At 42.6% G+C, this 18,917-nt stretch overlaps 1 protein-coding gene across 1 annotated transcript in view; it reads left to right on the forward strand.

The window, feature by feature from the left end:
• Positions 1-5,970: 5,970 nt before the first annotated feature.
• itga11a (integrin, alpha 11a) overlaps positions 5,971-18,917 on the forward strand; it is a 42,242-nt gene continuing 29,295 nt past the window's right edge. The window contains exons 1-2 of the mRNA XM_076998470.1: positions 5,971-6,193; positions 12,581-12,692. Of these exons, the coding sequence (XP_076854585.1) occupies positions 6,142-6,193; positions 12,581-12,692 (164 nt within the window). The 5' untranslated portion in view covers positions 5,971-6,141. The remainder of the gene's footprint in view (positions 6,194-12,580; positions 12,693-18,917) is intronic.

Below are 18,917 nucleotides of genomic sequence, written 5' to 3' on the forward strand. Positions count from 1 at the left end.
CTCCTGCTATCACCATTTATGGCCCAAAAGTGCCACATATCAACGCAGTGAGGATATTCATTCCATTTTAGCATTCCCAGACTACACGGATGAAGCTTTGGGTAAAACATGGCAGCTTTGCCGAAGTGAAGCCTTCATCACAGTGTATGTGTTTGTGACGAGGTCAGCACTATTAGCCAAAGCCACAAAATTCCTCCTCTCTAAAAAAAAAAAAAAAAAAACTCTGTCAAACTCAGTGCCATCCAAACGCGTGTACCTTGGCATGGCAGCTTAGCTGACTCAAGATTCTGTGGTCTGACCATGGTCCCTGACTCTCGTAAGACGATTTCTTTTAAGTTATAGACACATTTATGCGCTCTAGTGAACGCCTCCTCGGTGTGTCCATCATACAGACATGGCAAACTGATGCTGGATGTGTGACTCATCTGGAAAAAATGACTTCTTAAAAAAGTAGAATGGAGATGTGAAATTTCAGTGGTTCTCCGTTTTTTTTGTAGATTTTCCTGTGTTTTTTTTTGTGACCTCCAACTCCTGTAAATTTTACACTGGTCGGGCAAAAGCTATTTGAATTGGGTCAGTGCATCATGACAGCTTCCATAGTTTGCGTTCTGCTGTGGTTTTCTGGTCTGTCTTCTCATCGCCAGAAGCTGGCGAGTGTCATCTTGAGGCCTAGCATTCTGAGCGTAGCTTTACAGCCACAAAACATCCCATTAATTGAATTTCATGTGGAGTTTCATCATCACAGAATGTTACCATGACAGTCAATCCACAAGATATGGAAGTTTTAACATTTTTTGAATCTCAATATAAAGTGAAACGTTGAAGAGATCGCTGATTTCACAACAGTAAAACAAACAGCTTAGAGAAGGGACCCAGAAGGATGTAGTTCTGACAGAATACACTAATGTATCGAAAATAGGCCATGAGAGTTTCAAATGTGAGCTTAGTGTGTTCTCAAGGAAAACTTTGTGTGGTTTTCCTGAAACAAGGAAAATTTATCCTACGCATGCAACTTTACACATGAAAAATTGACCTGCTGTGGCTGGCTAACGTATCATTTTGAAACATGTAAGTGTGTATTTGTGACATTAATAGTTTTCCATACTGCATCTTAACAAAACCTCACAGATCTTCACAGAGCTTAACTGTCTGGCAAATAGATGTCATGACAAAATGTAAAAACAAATTGTCAGTTGATTCACATTTATGAACTTTGTTATTTTTTGAGGCTACAATTTGTGTAAATGGCCAGAGGGGGTCCAGAACTGGGTCATTACTGTTGTATATAAGGCGCAGATCAGGTGCTATTCAGCAGCATGTTTCTGGTCGGCTTGTGCATCAACGGCTTGCAAACATCAGCAGTAGTCAAGCTGGTGGGCAGTGTTGTCAGGGCAAATGGTCCATCCGTCCGGTGCCAGCAATCTGCAGTATTCACAATACAATGTATAATGGATAAAGACCTGATGTCTGCAGCCTTTGGGGAGTCAGAGAACAAATGGGGCAGATACCCCAGTTGCAGTGACGATCTTGGCTGTCATTATTTTCAGAAGCAGCAGAAACCTCCAGTTCACCCAACTATGTATTGTCTGCTTCTCTAGATTTGGCACATCATCTAGGTTGTTTACTTCTGTCTGCCATTCGATTTCCTCCTCTGCTCTCATTGGTACTTATCTAAACAACTCATCATCAGACATGACACATTGGGACAATATATTTTCCAGTAGTTCACCACACACTCATTCTAAAACTGTATCCTCTAGTATAATTTTAAAGATTAAGTTTAGCAGGATTAATTTAGGTATAGGCTTGTGTTTCTACAGAGCCCTGCTGAACATAACGTACAAGTTAAGGAGATAGACGCGTGATTACACAAAGACAATCCTTTAAAACAAATATCCCTTCACTGTACAGCTACATTATCCTTATATCACCCAGATATCCAGTAATTAAAGCTTCCACTACCACTTGCTCTGGAAGCTCAGTTTGCGATTCATCTGAGGCTTTGTGATGGAGACCCACAGCTCTCACATGACCTAATGATGGAGATAAACGAGGCTCTTCACATCTGAGCTCTCTGTCTATCCTCTGGGAGCCTGATCTATCCAGTTCAAGTCTTCCATGCTGCATCATGCTGGAAGCATTTTGATCAGGTGATCAGGGTGACTGTGTGGTTTCTCATAGTGGTTTGCCATTCATTGGCATCTCTCTCTCTGTCCCATCTCTGTAAATTTCTGCAATACAGCATTATGGTGTGTGTGTGTGTGTGGGGGGGGGGGGGGTGGTGCAGACCCAGTATTCTATGGAAACACTGACAGAGGCAATCCAGCTCCTGCCCTGCTTCTCTGTTTTGGCTGTTTTCCTCTATTTACATGGGGTGAGGGGGGAGGCTAATTTTAATTGCAGGTTCCGCTTCAATTTATCATTTGTTTGTGACTGTTGATGTCTTGCAAGCAGACAGTAGGAGATTTTTGCACCATGAGCTACATCGCCACAAACCTGCCGCCCTGCTGCCTCATGTTTGTGTTGTGATGGTTACCAGAATAACCCCACCACATCCCCCCTCTCGCCCACCCCAGGGTCACTCCACCCCCCCTTTCAGTTCTTCTGCCTTTGCCAGGGGGAAGACGGGGTCCGTTTGTTCCCCAAGAGGGTTTCGAGGCATATTGTTCTGATTAGGTCTGTCTAAGGTTAGGTACCTTGGTTATTCTAGTGAGCTTTCAAGCAATGATATCTTCATGAACGGTGTGTTCTCCTAGTATCTTCATTAATGGTATGTTCTCCTGGTATATTCTCTTGATATATTCATTAAAAGTATAATCCTCTTGGTATCTTCCTGAATCTCAGAATACTAGGGTCAGTACATTGCAGATATAGCAGTAATAAATAATCAGTTATCAAAACAATCAGGATTTAGGACTTGGAAATAATTCTTCCAGAGAGAGCACAGTAGAGCACTACTGTTGTGCATCAAATTTGCATCATTGTGTGAGATATTGCATTAAAGATTCAACAATAAAAATATTTTCTGAGATCAACATTAAAATAACATTCTCAGAATATCGTCAAACTAACATTTTCACAACATTAAAATAACAAACATTTTCAGACTGATGTTAAAATAATGTTTTTGCAGTAATAAATTAACATTAAACTGACATTCTCAGAACAAAGTTATCCTAATTGACTTGGGCTAACGTTATAGTAACGTTTTTGCAATAATGAGTGCATTTACATGTACTTAATAATTATATCCTAAATCATATTTTTTTCATGTGGCTTTCGTGCACACAGGATGCTGACACAAGAGCAGCATTACAGAAGTTCTCTTTATTTGTTAATCACAAAAAGACAAACGACAGCTAGCACGACACAGGTCAGACAACAAGGAACGAGGAACGAGGACGAGACACTTAAGTAGCCCAAAGGTAACACACGACAGGTGCAACGAGGCGAGGTGAGACGACGTACAAGGACGAACACGCACACACATACACAAACAAACACAGCTGCAAGCACAAAGCAAACATTTTTGGGGAGCCTGTGAAAAAAAATTTGAATTGCACATTCATAAATGGATGCATTGCATATATGGTTACTAATGATGGTTGGTTCTAGAACTAATGTTGCCCTGACACTAATCCCCTGTGTTGACGTCCGGCTGTCATCACCTGGGAAACACATCTCAGGTCCTCCAGGCTCTAGAACATTGTAGGACATTGTAGGACATGTAGTCTCATGCAGGAAGTGTGCATGCGGTAAGAGAGCACACACCCCACCTGCTGGTGAGCTGCTCCACCCTTCCTCCACCACACCACCTCTGTTCTCACCTGCTCATTGATTTAGTGTCCGATCTCCCAGCCTTTGGGGGGAACACCATCGTCCTCCTTGCTCCTTGAAGCTGGTCCTATTCGTACACACACACACACACACACACACACACACACACACACACACACACACACACACACACACACACACACACACACACACACACACACACACACACACACACACAGCTGCTTTAGTTTCACTTTGCCTGTTTGGAGTCTCTTTAACCACTCACATCTCTCTCTTACTGCAGCCATCACATGGTGTGTAAACACCCAAAGCACTCCCACTATTTTATAATGGCTGGTTCTTGTGTATTTAGCAGCTCGGTGCTAACTGATGTTAAGCAGTCACAGATGTACACAGGACCATCGTTTTTATGCAGTCTGTTCTAAGAGTAAATAAAACATTTCAATACAAACAAACAAATAAAAGGTTACAACATATAAGCTGCCAGCATGTGTAAAACTTTGGCAACATTTTCCTGGAGACGTCACCTTACTGATCACCTTACAAGTTTAAGTGTATAATATGCATGTGCATACTTACATTTAGTTTACATCTACTTTCTTGATCCTTTTTTCTTTACCTTTCTTCACCCGAACCAGCAAAGTATTTATTTATTCTTGTTAATTTTATTTCAAGTAATTATTATCTGAATTATAATTCAATCTAATCACTATGCCTTATGATTTTTTGGCACACCCCAATAAACCAAAGATTAAAGCATTAAATGCGCATTAGTCATTAATTACTGTCACTAATGGTCTTTCAGTACTACAGTCCATTGATATTAACAAACCCAGCTGTATGCGGTAAGAAAACAAGCACACATGGTGTGACTAATGCAAACCACCAGGGGCTTTAGCCCATTTACTGATGCCCACAGAGCTACGTGAATTCTCATAGATCCCCCTGTGAACAATCTTCATCCTGCTAAACGTGGGTGAATGACTTGTAAGCCAAGCCCTTGAAGTGCTTTACATCTAAAAGCTAACAGGTATTATCTTGTATTTCATAGGCTATGTAAGCAGTCAACATGTGGAGCAAGTAGATACTAATATGAAGTGAAGTATTTTCAAAAGTTTAAGGAATGATTTATAATGTTTATATTTTATTTATAAAGAGTTAGAATGAATATCACAATGAGCCATAGAGCAGATGCACTGTCATATAGCTTTTATATACCATATACACCAGTCCTCACATGTAGCAATCATATATAGTGTGTGTGTGTGTGTGTGTGTGTGTGTGTGTGTGTGTGTGTGTGTGTGTGTGTGTGTGTGTGTGTGTGTGTGTGTGTTGATAGAGACAGTAAGAGGAGAGAGAAAGACAGATGTGAACACATTGACTGTTTTACTAACAAGATGTTTGGATCAAATCTTTCACTACAGTGGCTATGTAACTGATGTAACATTCAGACAGGAATGTGGTTCATACGTCTGAATGACGGTCAGATGATTGTCAGTATCAGATGTTATGTGAAGTATAATTATATTGCTTGCTTGGGTGCTGGAAGTTAAACCAGTTTGTAAAATCCAGCTATGTAAACCACAGACCTCTGCAGGATGTATATCAAGATCGGCATATCTGAGAGGTTCACTAATACTGTGTAATATATATTGGTACATTAACATGTATGCACCAGAAGTAGAAATGAGAAATGTACATTCCATTTTTATCACTGCACAACTTGGATTTTATGGGTTCGAATTTATGAATATCACTTCTGTCATTAATGGGATTTTGAAAGAAATCAGTCAAACTCATAAAACTCAGAAAATAGTGAAGTAACGTAAGAGTGAATCTCAGTGCAAATGATGGGGATACGGTGTGTGTGTGTGTGTGTGTGTGTGTGTGTGTGTGTGTGTGTGTGTGTGGTGTGTGTGTGAGAGAGAGAGAGAGAGAGGGAGAGAGAGAGTGAGGGAGAAAGAGAGAGAGAGGGGGAGAGAGAGAGAGACAGAGTGTGTGTGAGTGAGTAAAAAGAATGACTGAAAGATGGAAATAGAGCAAGAACGCGCGAGAGAGAGAGAGAGAGAGAGTTAGGGAGAGTTAGGGAGAGTTAGGGAGAGTTTGAGCTTAACGTGCACCTCCTTCTGGTTGCCACAGTCTCCTCCTCCCTCCTCCAGATTATAGTGACTCTTCTCAGCAGCAGTGGAGTCAATCAGGCCTGGGTACTACGGAGAACACATTGACTGACATACTGCCCACACACGCACACGTGCTTACAACGTCCCTCTCACGCGCACACACACATACACACACACACGCACACACACACACACACACACACACACACACACACACACACACATGGAGTACTACTGCTGCACTCTACTGCTGTGGACCCTATCCATGCTGTCAGGTGAGTGAGTGTGTGTGTGTGTGTGTGAGTGTACATGTAGTCTGGCGTGTGTATGTTGTTTTTGGCTTTGAAGATATGTCTCTGTAGTGGACATTTTGGAGGGACACAGAGCTTACATTGCATATAATTGCATATCTTCCTTGAAGAAAGTAGCATTAACTATATTGGATTTCTTTGCATGTCTGACTTGTCATAAGCTAGTGTTATTGCAGAAGCCTAGTGTGTGTGTGTGTGTGTGTGTGTGTGTGTGTGTGTGTGTGTGTGTGTGTGTGTGTGTGTGTGTGTGTGTGTGTGTGTGTGTGTGTGTGTGTGTGTGTGTGTATGCAACCAATATAAACTTTCCTTTGCTGGAACCGTGTACACAGTCTCGCCTTGACAGATGGGAGATGCTGGGTTTTTTTCTGGACTGCCTTAACTGTTTCTCATGCTCTCACTCTTCACCTTTCTCTTCATGTTGTGATGCATGCCGCTTTGCAGTGAAAGGTAATGTTATCGCACTCCTCGCAGAGCATTCATACTTTCCAATGTCCTGGGCCCCTGCCACGGTCTCACACAATTATTAGTGAAATTATCATCACAGCAGCCCATAGGGACGATCTCGAGTCTTATTAAGAGTTTATTCAAGTGACTTCTGCCATGTGCACAGGGTCCCCAAACTATTTTGGAATGAAAGACCCTGGTCACAGAAAGCAGAAGCAAAGATCAGAGATATTTCACTCAAACGTGACCTAAGGTTATTTTAGTTTATCAACTTGTTCTTTGCTAGATTGCTTTTCCAATTCATGGGTCAACAAACTGACTGAAGGACTAAAGCACCCGTGGTTAAGTAGACAGAACGGAATGATAGTTAGCTTCCAAAAAGCAGGATAAGCATGAAGCAGTGGGACTACACTTACCAGCATCCTTATCTCTGTGACAGGCCTGGGAAGGAGCCAGACATGAACCGTTCTTCTTTCTGCAAGACTCTTTGCATTGAAATACATTTTGCATTGAAATTTGGGGTTTAGGTGGTGTGAAAATGGAAGATAATGAGACATATAGACATATGGATAGACTGCACCAGAAAGACATGGATATAATGCATCAGATATGGGACAGCGTCAGAAGTGCAATCTTGCGTAATCTGAATCTGAATCTGGAAGTTTTCAGGCATTCTCTCTCTCTCTCTCTTTGTGTGTGTGTGTTACAGAGAGAGAAAGAGAGAGAGAGAGAGAGAGAGCCAGAAAGAGAGAGATGTGTGGGAAAGCTTACCCCGTGTGCTATTCAGTTTTGGTCTTCATCGGCTGCTTTTCATCCAGCTGTTGGTCTAGACATCTCACTCCCAGCCCAGAAGAGTTTACGTAGCACTCAGGTTTCACCTCGCCCTTACTTCTCTCCTACCACATCTGGTTTCTGCACACCTGGTAATGGCACCCTTAACAATAGCATGATATACTGTATGCTGGCTTTTCTCATCTAAATGTCTCAATCTGGTCTCAATGTGTAGACCTGAAAAAGCTTGACTCATATATATATTAGATGCTGATGTTTTGATGTTGTGTAGTGTTTTTCTCAGCAACATCCCTCGCCGTCTGTCTGGAAAGGACCAAACACACGTTATTAATTGTGCTGCACTGTATTCCCCTCTCGGTTCACATGAGTTTTATTTATTCAGGCTGTTTTCTGTCTGTCATATGCAGTATGCTGTCCTTGCTGTCTTCTTCCTTTAGCTGTGCTATAAGTCTCATAAACACATATTTCACACAGGTGGAAGGCTTTACCCCATTTCCCTGTGAGGTGATAGTAGAGATTGATGCTGTCTTTAGTGGTATTCAGGGTTTGATGACCCACTAGAACAGTCTGCATACTCTGTGGCCTTCATAGCCGAATGAGTACTTGTGGTTGTATGTCTAGCCATGCCCAGGGCTTTGGAAAAGGTGTTCAGCAAAGGCCGACAGTAGGTCTGTTTCGTTGGGAGCACTGATTCCTTCTCCTGCAAGGTGTCTCTCAACAGCAACCTGATGGGCTTTCCAGACTGGCCAATGCACAGCAGGAGAAGCTAACATAGACTGAAAGATGGATGGCATCACTGTTCCCTTTATATTTAGGTTCCAGCTGACATTATAAGCATATTGGTGTTCACTGTTTTTGTAATACATCTGGTTAGAGTGGAGGAATCTTTCAAAGCACGGGTTGGCAAGATGCATTTCCGGCATGTGGTGTTTGTTAGAAGAACATCAGCTGGGTCGTAATTCTAGCCAGTGGGCAACAGTAAGGTTCATTAGCATCAGAGCAGCTCTACGTGTAAATATTTGTGAAGGAAAAAAGGAATCAGTGAGAGGTAAGCTGATGTCCATCACAGATGGTGGAGACCATTGCCTGGGCTTTGGTGTCGCATGCAAAGTGCAGAACGGAGCTTGGATTTTTCTTGTGGACTAAATGGGTGGCTGTGGTGAAGACTTTGGTCCACAGGGACGTTGATCAGGGTTTCCACCTAAAGCTCGACGTTGGTTCAAGTCAGCTCAGGTTTTACTGTCAGATGGGCCAAGACTTTGGGACATGTGTTTTGAATTTGAGTTGATTGAGCTTTAAATTCTGGATTTGTGCTTTGGGGAAAGGTGATGCTATTGGGGCTTATTCAGTTGCTCAAGCTGTAGACTGATGTTAGTTTTCTTGATGTCAAGGGCGCTGTGTTCTTCTTACAGGTCTGGGTTTTTTTTTTTTTTGGAGGGGGGGCACATGGGATCTCTCAAAGCACTTCCGAGCACGAGAACTAAACCGAGATCAGATTCCACCATTTTAATAGAGCTGTTAGGGATCCCGGATCAAACCTTCTGTTTGAGGTCTTTTGTAAATATGGCGATCAGGGTCATCCGCTGGTTTCTGAGCTCCAGCCCCAACTCACACAAGGCAACGTGGCTGTGCTAAAGCTCCTGTAGTCTGATTCCACGCCAAAGGCAGGGCCTGGACACCCAGTGCCCCAGGGCCACCCGCCACTGTGCTGAGGTTTGTTTTTCTGGGAAAGAAGTAGCCACGCACAGGAAAGTCAGACGAAGGCTCAGGCCGGCTTCAGGAGCTGCTGACATAACTGGCTCTACTAAATTGCTCTGCCACGTTAGGGTTTCATATGGAAAGTGGGGCCTCCGATTCTCCTTTTCCTTCTTCCATTCATTGCAGGAGTGAACTAAAAAATGCGGATGTCTGATATTTGGAATAGTTTTTGTGACAAGCCCAGAGTCTTTGTATCATTACCAAAGATTCATTTATACTATTTAATGCTTGAAATAGCAAAACAATAATAAAACTTGGAAGGAAGTTTACATTTTAAAGAGAGGATAAATGTTGAGTGTGTTTATTATTAACTAGTGTTAAGCCATTTCATTCCTCCTCTCTACTGAAGTGATTCACATGTTGATTCACTTCTTAAGACATGAGCTATAAACTGTTTCTCTGTCTGGTTTTTATAGCTGTTTGTAAGCACAAATATCCCAGAATAAAATCATTGAAAAGGTATCTGGCATAGAGTAGAACAGGAAATTAATAATGTAAAGAATGTGTCAATATTTAGATAAAAGTCTACAGGTTTAGCCTAACTGAAAGGAGTCATTGATTTAGAGGGGTGGGGCATCAGATTGTCTAGCCAGGCCTGACTATCATGGCTATTAACTAGTCTGCCCACAGGCCCTGAGGGAAGGACAGGCCTGTGTAGGGTGAAGTGAACCACAACACAGGGTGAGTTTAGTACAGGTATGCCATGGGCCACCATTGGAGTACATGGGGTTCACTAGTTCATGTATCGCATTATCAGTTGTCAAGAAATGGTGATGTTTTAGTGTGGTTTGATTTCTGTCTTTTGTAATATGAGAAATTCAAATCAATACATCCATCATCTTAGCACCATAGATGTCGTTGATGTATTAGCACATTGTAGGATTGTCATTGTTAAATACTGGAGATGTCCCATTCTCAGTAAGTTATTTCACAGAGAAGACTACGTAACTCACGTGCTGCTTCCAGCTCGGGCTTCTGAGGACTCTCACCTGAACGGAGGACTCTCTGTTTTTTTTTTTTTTTAACCGAATATCAACAATGTGAAGACACAGGCTTGGACGTCCATTTGTCAGACTAGTCTGGCTGTTATCAGCTCAAGCCTTGGCAGAGAGAGAGAAAGAGGGAGAAATAGTTTTCAGGAAGGATGGAGAAAGAGAATTTAGGAGGCAGGTCAGTAAAGAGACGAGCTGCCTGCGATGTGTATGTGAACCAAGAGTCAAATTAATTTCTCTATGAAAGACTTGGTGCCTTTTATTGTACATTGAGCATATTATTGCAGGAAATCTATTTAATCCTGTCAGTGCTATAGGCAGAAATATCATTTGGCCTCTGACCCAGGCATATAAGTTAATGTTTGTGATTAATTTGCAGCAAACACTTCCTGTTTTCCTCTTTCATCCTCACTACATTTTCTTCTTTGTTTACAGTGAATTACCAAGGCGATTTAAATGTTCTGGTATTATTAGAAAATTCATCAGTGGTAGTCTATTAAAAAGTCATAGCATTTCTATTATATGTCTGTCTCTCCCTCTTTCTCTCTCTCTCTCTCTCTGTCTGTCTATTTATTTGTGGTAACACTGAAAGAGAAATAGAAAAAGGAATGTAAAGAAGCCAGACTGGCTAAAACATCTTCAGTACCTTCTCCTGCTTGGCTGAAGGTATCCACACTCCTCCTCCATCTCTGCATGATCAACAGTTATTAGTGGAAAGAAAAACCCCAGTGAGTTTCAGACATTAAGCTTATCAATGTTATCATCTGTAAATGCTTTCAGCTACTTTGGCAGCAGGTGTAGGGCGGGTGATTCTCCTTTAAAGAAAGCCTCTACTGATCAGACCTTTAATTCAAACCCGGGGGCGCGGGGGGGGGGTTGCTTTTTCCTTGTGGGGAACATTCCGGCAAGGAGAGGAAAGTCCATAACAAAGTCCAGACTTTGATCAGGCCACTTTGTTGTATATTTTTTATATCCCCTCAAAAAAATCAATAGTTTTCTGTTATCCCTGTGTGTTTGGTTTTGTGCTCCCCGTGTGTTGTAATCAGAATTTCATTGAGGTGGTTAACAACGATTTGCTGCAAATTACACAGAAATCACCCAACATATGTAGTTGGATGAAAGAAGGGTGCACCTGTGATAGATTAGGAGAATATGCCTTCAGAGATGTATAAAACGGGTTAGAAGTCATGCTTGTAATCTTGTACTAAGCCCACCCATACTTCAACATACATGAAGACATTTATTCTATATAAGATCAGAGATAAAGCCAGGGACTGATATTTATCCAAGCTTTCATGCTTATTCTTAAGGACTTATATGTCTGATTAATTAAACAAACACGGTATGCCAAAATGAGACATTATCCTGCTCAAAAGGTATTTTATAATATTTATACTTTTATTTATAAAATGTTGTTTTTATGATATTGTTGTACGTCAACCTCAAATCCTCAGAGTAATTGTTGCTAATGTGTGAATCAGTATGAAAATGGCTTAAGGACTCCTTGAATGTGAATCCCAGACTCCTCTTAGACTCCCTTGTGGATGCCATGGATGGCCCATATTTTTCTCAGCTTTCACAGAGTGACAACCTCGTTGTGATCCATGGGACTGACTGACCATGCTCCTGTTAGATTTTAACCTCTGTGGGGTCAAATCGGCCTCTCTACTGTGACTTGGCCCCTTCGCTACATGCACAAAGCTCCCTCTCTCTGGATGACTTTCACAGGGTTGTTTCAGCCATGGACCTCCCTGGGAGTGTTTGGGGCTTCAGTGTGCCCAGATGACAGACCCTCACCTGGGGGGCCTCTCTGCTCCACCAGGAAGAGGTTCTACCGAATGACAGCACATTCCTTACTGAGGAATGGATACCATTAAAATACAAATAAGGTCACATGAAGTCCATATTGTAAGTTCTGAGGTTCTAAGTTCATGTTTCTAACTCACTAGTAAATATAAGGTTAAAATGAGCAGCATAAAATCTCTCACAGATGTCAATGAAGAAAACATTTGACTTCCAATATTTATTCATGAATCCCTGTGTTTGGATGAAAGCCCACCAGTATGCTAGCAAGCATTCAAACCATAGCCCAGTGTTGGTTGTAAAGGAGGTGCGCCAGTCTCGGAGATGAGGTTTATAGTGCCTGTGTGTGTTGTACATTTACATGCACAACCCCCTAGCAGGGAGATCTGTGTCTTGGCAGAGGCTTCTGTTTCAGCCACTGTGAAATATTTCCTCGGGGCCTTAGGCTGTCGTTGGAGTTGCCAGTTCCCTAAAACCATCGCAGCCGCCAACGGGCCGGACTTCTTTGTCCTACCGTGTTGCAGACGGCTCGTGTTTGACTATTCTCTGTGTCCTCTTGCAGGGCTCCATGACTGTTTCAACATTGACACGAAGAATCCCAGAATCATAAAGGGTCCGAAGCAGACGCAGTTCGGCTACACTGTGCAGCAGCACATGGCTGGCGGACAGAAGTGGTGAGAAGCCCCGCCTCCTCCTCTCTTCCACCTCTGCCACTGTCTTCCTTTGTGCTTCGGGTTTTGGGGTCACGAGGACCAATTTGGGTTCACACCAGGTTGATGGGACTCAGTAAACACTTCAAACATTAGACCTGAACAGTAGTGTTACTCACTGAAGCACACCGGTGAATCCCCTTGTCTCTTGAATCCCCTTCACCACTAGTGTTTACACTTCCTGTAAAAGATGGAGAAATCTGCCAATGTGCTCTTCAGATATTATAAGAGTTGAAATGAGGGGGACATTTGTAATTTATCCTAGTGACATCACCATATCCCTATCCCTATGATACGATGCATGTATTTTTTTTTTGTTGGCATCGTTAGTCTGTCTGCTAGCCATGGAAACTGTGTATTTCTGTGTGTGTGTGTGTGTGTGTGTGTGTGTGTGTGTGTGTGTGTGTGTGTGTGTCCTGAGTCTCTGTTTCTCATTTGTCTCTTGCTCTTCATTCAGATACTGGATGTCATCATGTCTATTTTGGATCTATCAGGGTCTCAGGCCCAGTGTAGTTATCCCAAAATTAAATACTTCCTGTGTCTTGGCTGTCCTCATCCCATCAAGGGCAACTTCTAAAACAACACAGTTTAAAAGCCATTTTACATGTGTACATTTCTCCAAGTTCGTATACATGCATTTTAGCATCACTAGTACAACTGGATTGAGTCCCTAAGAGTTCTTTGGACGTCCCCACTGGTCTTTCCTCCATCCACAGGCCCATAAATGAGTTTGTGACTGTGTTACTTCCAAACAGTATCTCCATGAATCAGGCTACCCTGCAATGTGATCATGAAGACTGGAACATGGAGGTCAGATGTGAATCGAATGACTTAACAGGGCCTTAAGAATTTCCCTCTCACATCTAATGTAGATTTTGCCCCATTGCTGTGCAATTTTCTATAGTCAACATACAGTAGCTGATTGTATATCATAGCATTTAGAGGAAGCAAACATGCCTCTTCTATAAGCCAATTCTGTGACTGTTTGAGAAGAAATGGATCACTTCAAGAGAAGTAAGAATGACATTCCTATTGTTCTCCAAACCACGATTACAATACAGTACCCCTCCCCATCCGGAGTTCTCCAGACAGTTCTGAAACGGCCCAGTGACTGGCGTGGGGTTGAAATTGGAGTGTTTGTTGTCAGTTTAGCTGGACTGATATTTGCGGATATCAACAAAGACTTTCTTCACTGGGCAGCAGCCAAACAGACCCCCCTTCTGTCTCCCTCTGTTGTACACATCTGGAAATCGTTTACAGGCCAAAGGAAATTTTTGAGTGTGGTGTGTATGCTTGGCCTGGTTTCTGTGTGTGTGTGTGTGTGTGTGTGTGTGTGTGTGTGTGTGTGTGTGTGTGTGTGTGTGTGTGTGTGTGTGTGTGTGTGAGAGAGAGAGAGAGAGAGAGGGAGAGAGAGAGAGAGAGAGAGGGAGAAAGAGAGAGAGGGGGGGAGAGAGAGAGAGACAGAGAGAGAGAGAGGGTGAAAGCAAGAGAGAGACAGAGAGAAAAAAGTATTATTTAATACAAGAATAACAGTGATCAAGAGAGAGACATGGCCATGTCAAATGTGCTTTATTACTTTTTATATAACAATATACATTTCCTGGTACATTTTTATAATATTGAATTCTATTTAAAAAAACCACATTATCATATATGTTTGCCAAGAAAGCAAGGAACATGAGAAAGAAAGACGATTTCAGTACTCATTAATTTCATTACTGATAAATGTTGCTGGATAAACGTTTTCCCATCGACACCTTGGAGTCAATGAATGTTTGCTTAGGTTGCCTCATGGTAAGTTGGAATTAATACAATATAATTCTGAGCATGTACGCCTATTTATGTGTGCACTTGTGTATCTGAGTGTATGTGTGTGTGCACGCTTGCGTGTCTGTGTGTGTGTGTGTGTGTGTGTGTGTGTGTGTGTGTCTGTGTGTGTGTGTGTGTGTGTGTGTGTGTGTGTGTGTGTGTGTGTGTGTGTGTGTGTTTGTCAGGGAGTTTCAGAAGCGAGAAGGCCATGCAGGGAGGCTGATGACAATAGCAAACTGTCAGCATGGGTTTGGCTACTGCTGATTGCTTTGAACAAGAATAATGCTGTAGGCACAGAGAGACACAACTGTTCTTGAATAGGAGTGTGCCTGTGTGTGTGCGTGTGCGTGCGTGTGTGCGTGTGTGTGTGTGTGTGTGTGTGTGTGACTTGACTCCACTCAAAAATGTCTCACTTTCTGATTCTCTGCGACATGCCATCTCATACAGCCTCTGTTATACGACAGCCTATTTGTGTTATTTAATATACAGAGCAAACAACTCAAACAAGCAGTCAAAAACTCCCTGTCCATGATACCAGTCCTAATCTGAGTGGGCAGAGGAGGTGGGCTATATATTCTGGCCCGAGGTCCAGCTGAACAGCTGAGCGCAGCTCCTCATCCATGCTACTTCTCCTATGAGGGAAATAAAATAATAATTTAGGAGACATGGGTGACTGCACACAGTGATGTGCACTCGCTCGCCTACTCCCGGATCTCTGATCCTCTGGAGCACACAGGGTCCCCCCCTGCATTGCTGCTCGGAGAACTTCCTCTGTGGTCCTACGAGGTATCATCAGGGGGTATGGCTGGAAAGAGACTGGCAGCCGTTACAAGTCAACTGTGGTTAGCGAGGCCCAGGAGTGCAGGGATCTCACAGGGCCGTCTCTTTTTTCTCTCTCTTTCCCTCTCTGCTCATGTCTTGGCAAGACACTGAAACATTCGGTGTATTTCAGGTCAGCGATGGCCTTCGTGGAAATCTCGCAAAGCATCGTTCCAAGCAACAGGCGGACGGAGGGCTCCATGCGTTTGTGTTGCCTCTGTAAGCTGTGCTCATCATAGCATCACATGCTATTTTTTGTGTAATTACAGGCTAACAGCTTTGGAACTATCATCTTACAACTACCGAATGCTATGTTCCACAAATTAGTGGTTGGTATCTTTCAAATCTGTTAGAACAAGCGCTGTTTGGATCAAAGACAAACTGTAATTTGTCAGGCAAGACTATGTACGCCTCCATCACAGTGGCACGGGCAGCATTTGATATTCAGCAGTGGCCTAATTATCACTGTTAGCACCAGAGAGGCCACACAAAAATCAAGACAAAATCAGAAGTTGAACTCTCAGCACTGTCTTGTTCTTGATGTTTCTCATGGATACAGTGAAAGGGAGCCCTGAATGTGAAGTGTCAAATTCACAGCTCCTTCAGGAGGACTGGTGGCTGAAGGTTTGATAAGAGAGAATATTTGAAAGTGTGGCACTATTTTGAATCAAAGCCTCTCATGTCAAAGGACAAAGGCTTGGCCTGCCGGTTGACTGGTTCCTGATTAGAGCTGTTAAGGGCATGTTAAGCCCACATGAACAGTTTCACAACAGTTGTACAATTTCACCATGTCTTTGACTTCTCTGATAAGTCTTCCTAGCAAAACTCAACCCCGTTCCTGGAAATTTACCACTCAGTGGAGTTTTTTTTTCAACCCATGTCTAGCATATTTGCTACTATACATTATTTCTCTAAAACCTTTTTGGATCAAATGTATTAGATTACAATTCAAACTAAACTGAGGTGTTGGTGCTTCTGCAAAAAAAAAATAATTAAAAAATCATCACGTGTGTTATCTTCAAGTGTGAGAAACGAAAAGAGACTTTCTCAGGACCTGACAAACTAGACACCTATCGATTTTTAACAGACATGTCAGAAAAATGTGTGGGTGAATTTGAAGTGTGAACAGAGCTGCATACTCAATGAAACTCTTGCAGTGATAAACTGGAATTCTCAGAGGAATCTTGGAAGAGTGGACGCGGGATCCTGGAGCCAACTTAAACAGTCTATATATGAATGTGAGGAGTCATGTTGTGGTTCCAGCCATTGTCTTTAAAGAAGCTGAAAAGCAGGCTGCATTATTGCTCTTCGCTTCTGAAACCTCACATCCATTGCAGATCACTCGGCTTTGCTGGCTTGGCCACTGAAACCTGATAACTTTCTACAGTTCCTGTCCACACATAACCAGCTTTGTGCAGTTCTTGGGGTCCAAGAAATACCCTTTTGGGGATACAGGATATTTTGTTTCTGAGTTGATGAATGTGTTGGCTACTACAGGAATCCCATGTCTACAGAAGCACTGGGCTGTTTTGGGACCTAAATGTCTCTTTGAAGCGGCAAACGCTCTTTAGGGGTGCAGCAGAGCTGTACATTTGGTCCATCCATCTTTAGTCCCACTGACACATAATGAATGTTGGGTATGTTTTTCATGCTGTACGGATGCATATGCATGCGTTTTTCGTGCCCACATCTCCCATATAAAAGTATGTTTTAGTCATTGCAATACAATGGGGAAATCAATCAGTAATCCCATAGAATGTCTTAAAATTAAGGCATTTGTATGCCTTCATGCAGAGCCCCACTGCAAGCTTTTTAAGCCCCTCTGAAGTTGCTAGTATTAAGACTAATGCCAAATACTTTATTCCACATGCATTTAAAGACCTTTGCAGCAATCTTTCAGTATTTTTGCTGTTGCCATCTACACCAAAGAGTTTTTTGTAGGGGGGGGTGGCTAAGGCCTGTGAGTGAGAGGACAATCAGCCGTGGAAACACAGCTGACTTGGGTTAGAGCTTAGCAAAATTGTCCTTTAAAAATATATCTTTCTGATCGGTATTTCTGATATGTATACATTTCATTTTCCATCCATCATCACGGGCCATTTGGACTCAATGCCAATGTCCGTCCCTCATGGAACAGTTCTCTTTTGTCTAAAGTCTCAATCTGAATGAAAGCTGGACTTTAGTTTCAAAGAAAATTAGCATTAGGTCTCTGCATGTAATGATACTACCATATAAGGCTTGAGCTATTATTTAGTAGAGGTTCTAGTTCTACACTGACTCTGTGTGAGTGAGAGCTGCAGTGATGAGCGGAGAAGAGGAAGACCAGCAATGGATTACACACACACACACACACACACACACACACACATACCAGTTTGAGCTTGTGTTTTTATTTAGGTGACAGTGTAAGCTTCATGCCGGCCGCTGACCTTTGGTTGTTTTGGTAGTTCTGAACACCTGAAGCAGCACAGTGGTCCCAGTGCTCCCAGTGCTCCATCTGTATTGGAGTGGAGCTGAAATACAGCCCTGGTGCAATGTGACCGAGTAGTTTGGCACGCCAGATTAATCAGTCCAGGCCAAAGCAGTCAGGATAAACCAACCTCCACAACTACATCATGAGCTCAGAGTGTGCTGCACTGTTACCACTGGCTTTGCTCTTGCGGAATCTGTATTTTAATAAAAATGATTTATCAGAGTTAAGGTCATGTCTGTGAAAGGAAGACAACCGCTCACTGTGCTAATATTGGTGAATGTAAATTACTGAACTGGTTTGAACTGGTTTGACAAAGGCTTCCACATTGTTGATTAATAAATTATTTATTATGCTACTTCCCATGCATCCCTGTGCTTGGACAGTAGCACTAACATGAGCTCAGAATTTCCTCCCCTATTATTTCCTGCAGGAATTTTTCAGTAACTCACTTCAGTTCAGACTGCAGTTTGTGGCCCACTCGGGGTTTGCTAAGTGTGTAAGTGTGTATGGGTGAGTGTGGAGAGGTGTCTTCCCTTCCCTCATCCACTGTGTCTGTGTGAAAGGGATGAAACAGCTCGTTACTCCCCTGTATTAATAGCGACAAGCTTTGGCTTCAGGTCCAACTTCTCTTTCTACTAATGGCAAAAACACCCAAGCACATGAATCCCCATCGCCTTAACCCCCCCCACCCTCCACAGCCTTTCTCACCAGCACAGGGCCTTTGCTGGGAGGTATGTGCAGGCTTCGTGTTGCTCACACTAGTGAGGTGATCTCAGCGCCTCTGTCATCTGTGTGGCTGGCGTTCACCGAGAGCGCCTGACATTAATGAGCCAGACTCTGAGTGCTTTAACAGGCCTCTGAATTGCTGGACCCTGCTGAAAACCTGTAATCCGCTGGAACAATAGGCCCCTTCTCTTTTTCTTTCGCTCCGTCTCAGATGTCCTGAGCTGTACTTCCTAATGTAAAGTGAGGTGACGGGGATAAAAATAATTTTAGTAATAAAGAAAGCAATATTATTGGTCATGAAAATGTCAGCGATATCAGAACCTGCTCAGCTAAGATGATTTCCAGGATTTTTGATCAAAATT

The sequence above is a fragment of the Brachyhypopomus gauderio genome, chromosome 1 (assembly GCF_052324685.1).
Source record: "Brachyhypopomus gauderio isolate BG-103 chromosome 1, BGAUD_0.2, whole genome shotgun sequence".
Lineage (NCBI taxonomy): Eukaryota > Metazoa > Chordata > Actinopteri > Gymnotiformes > Hypopomidae > Brachyhypopomus > Brachyhypopomus gauderio.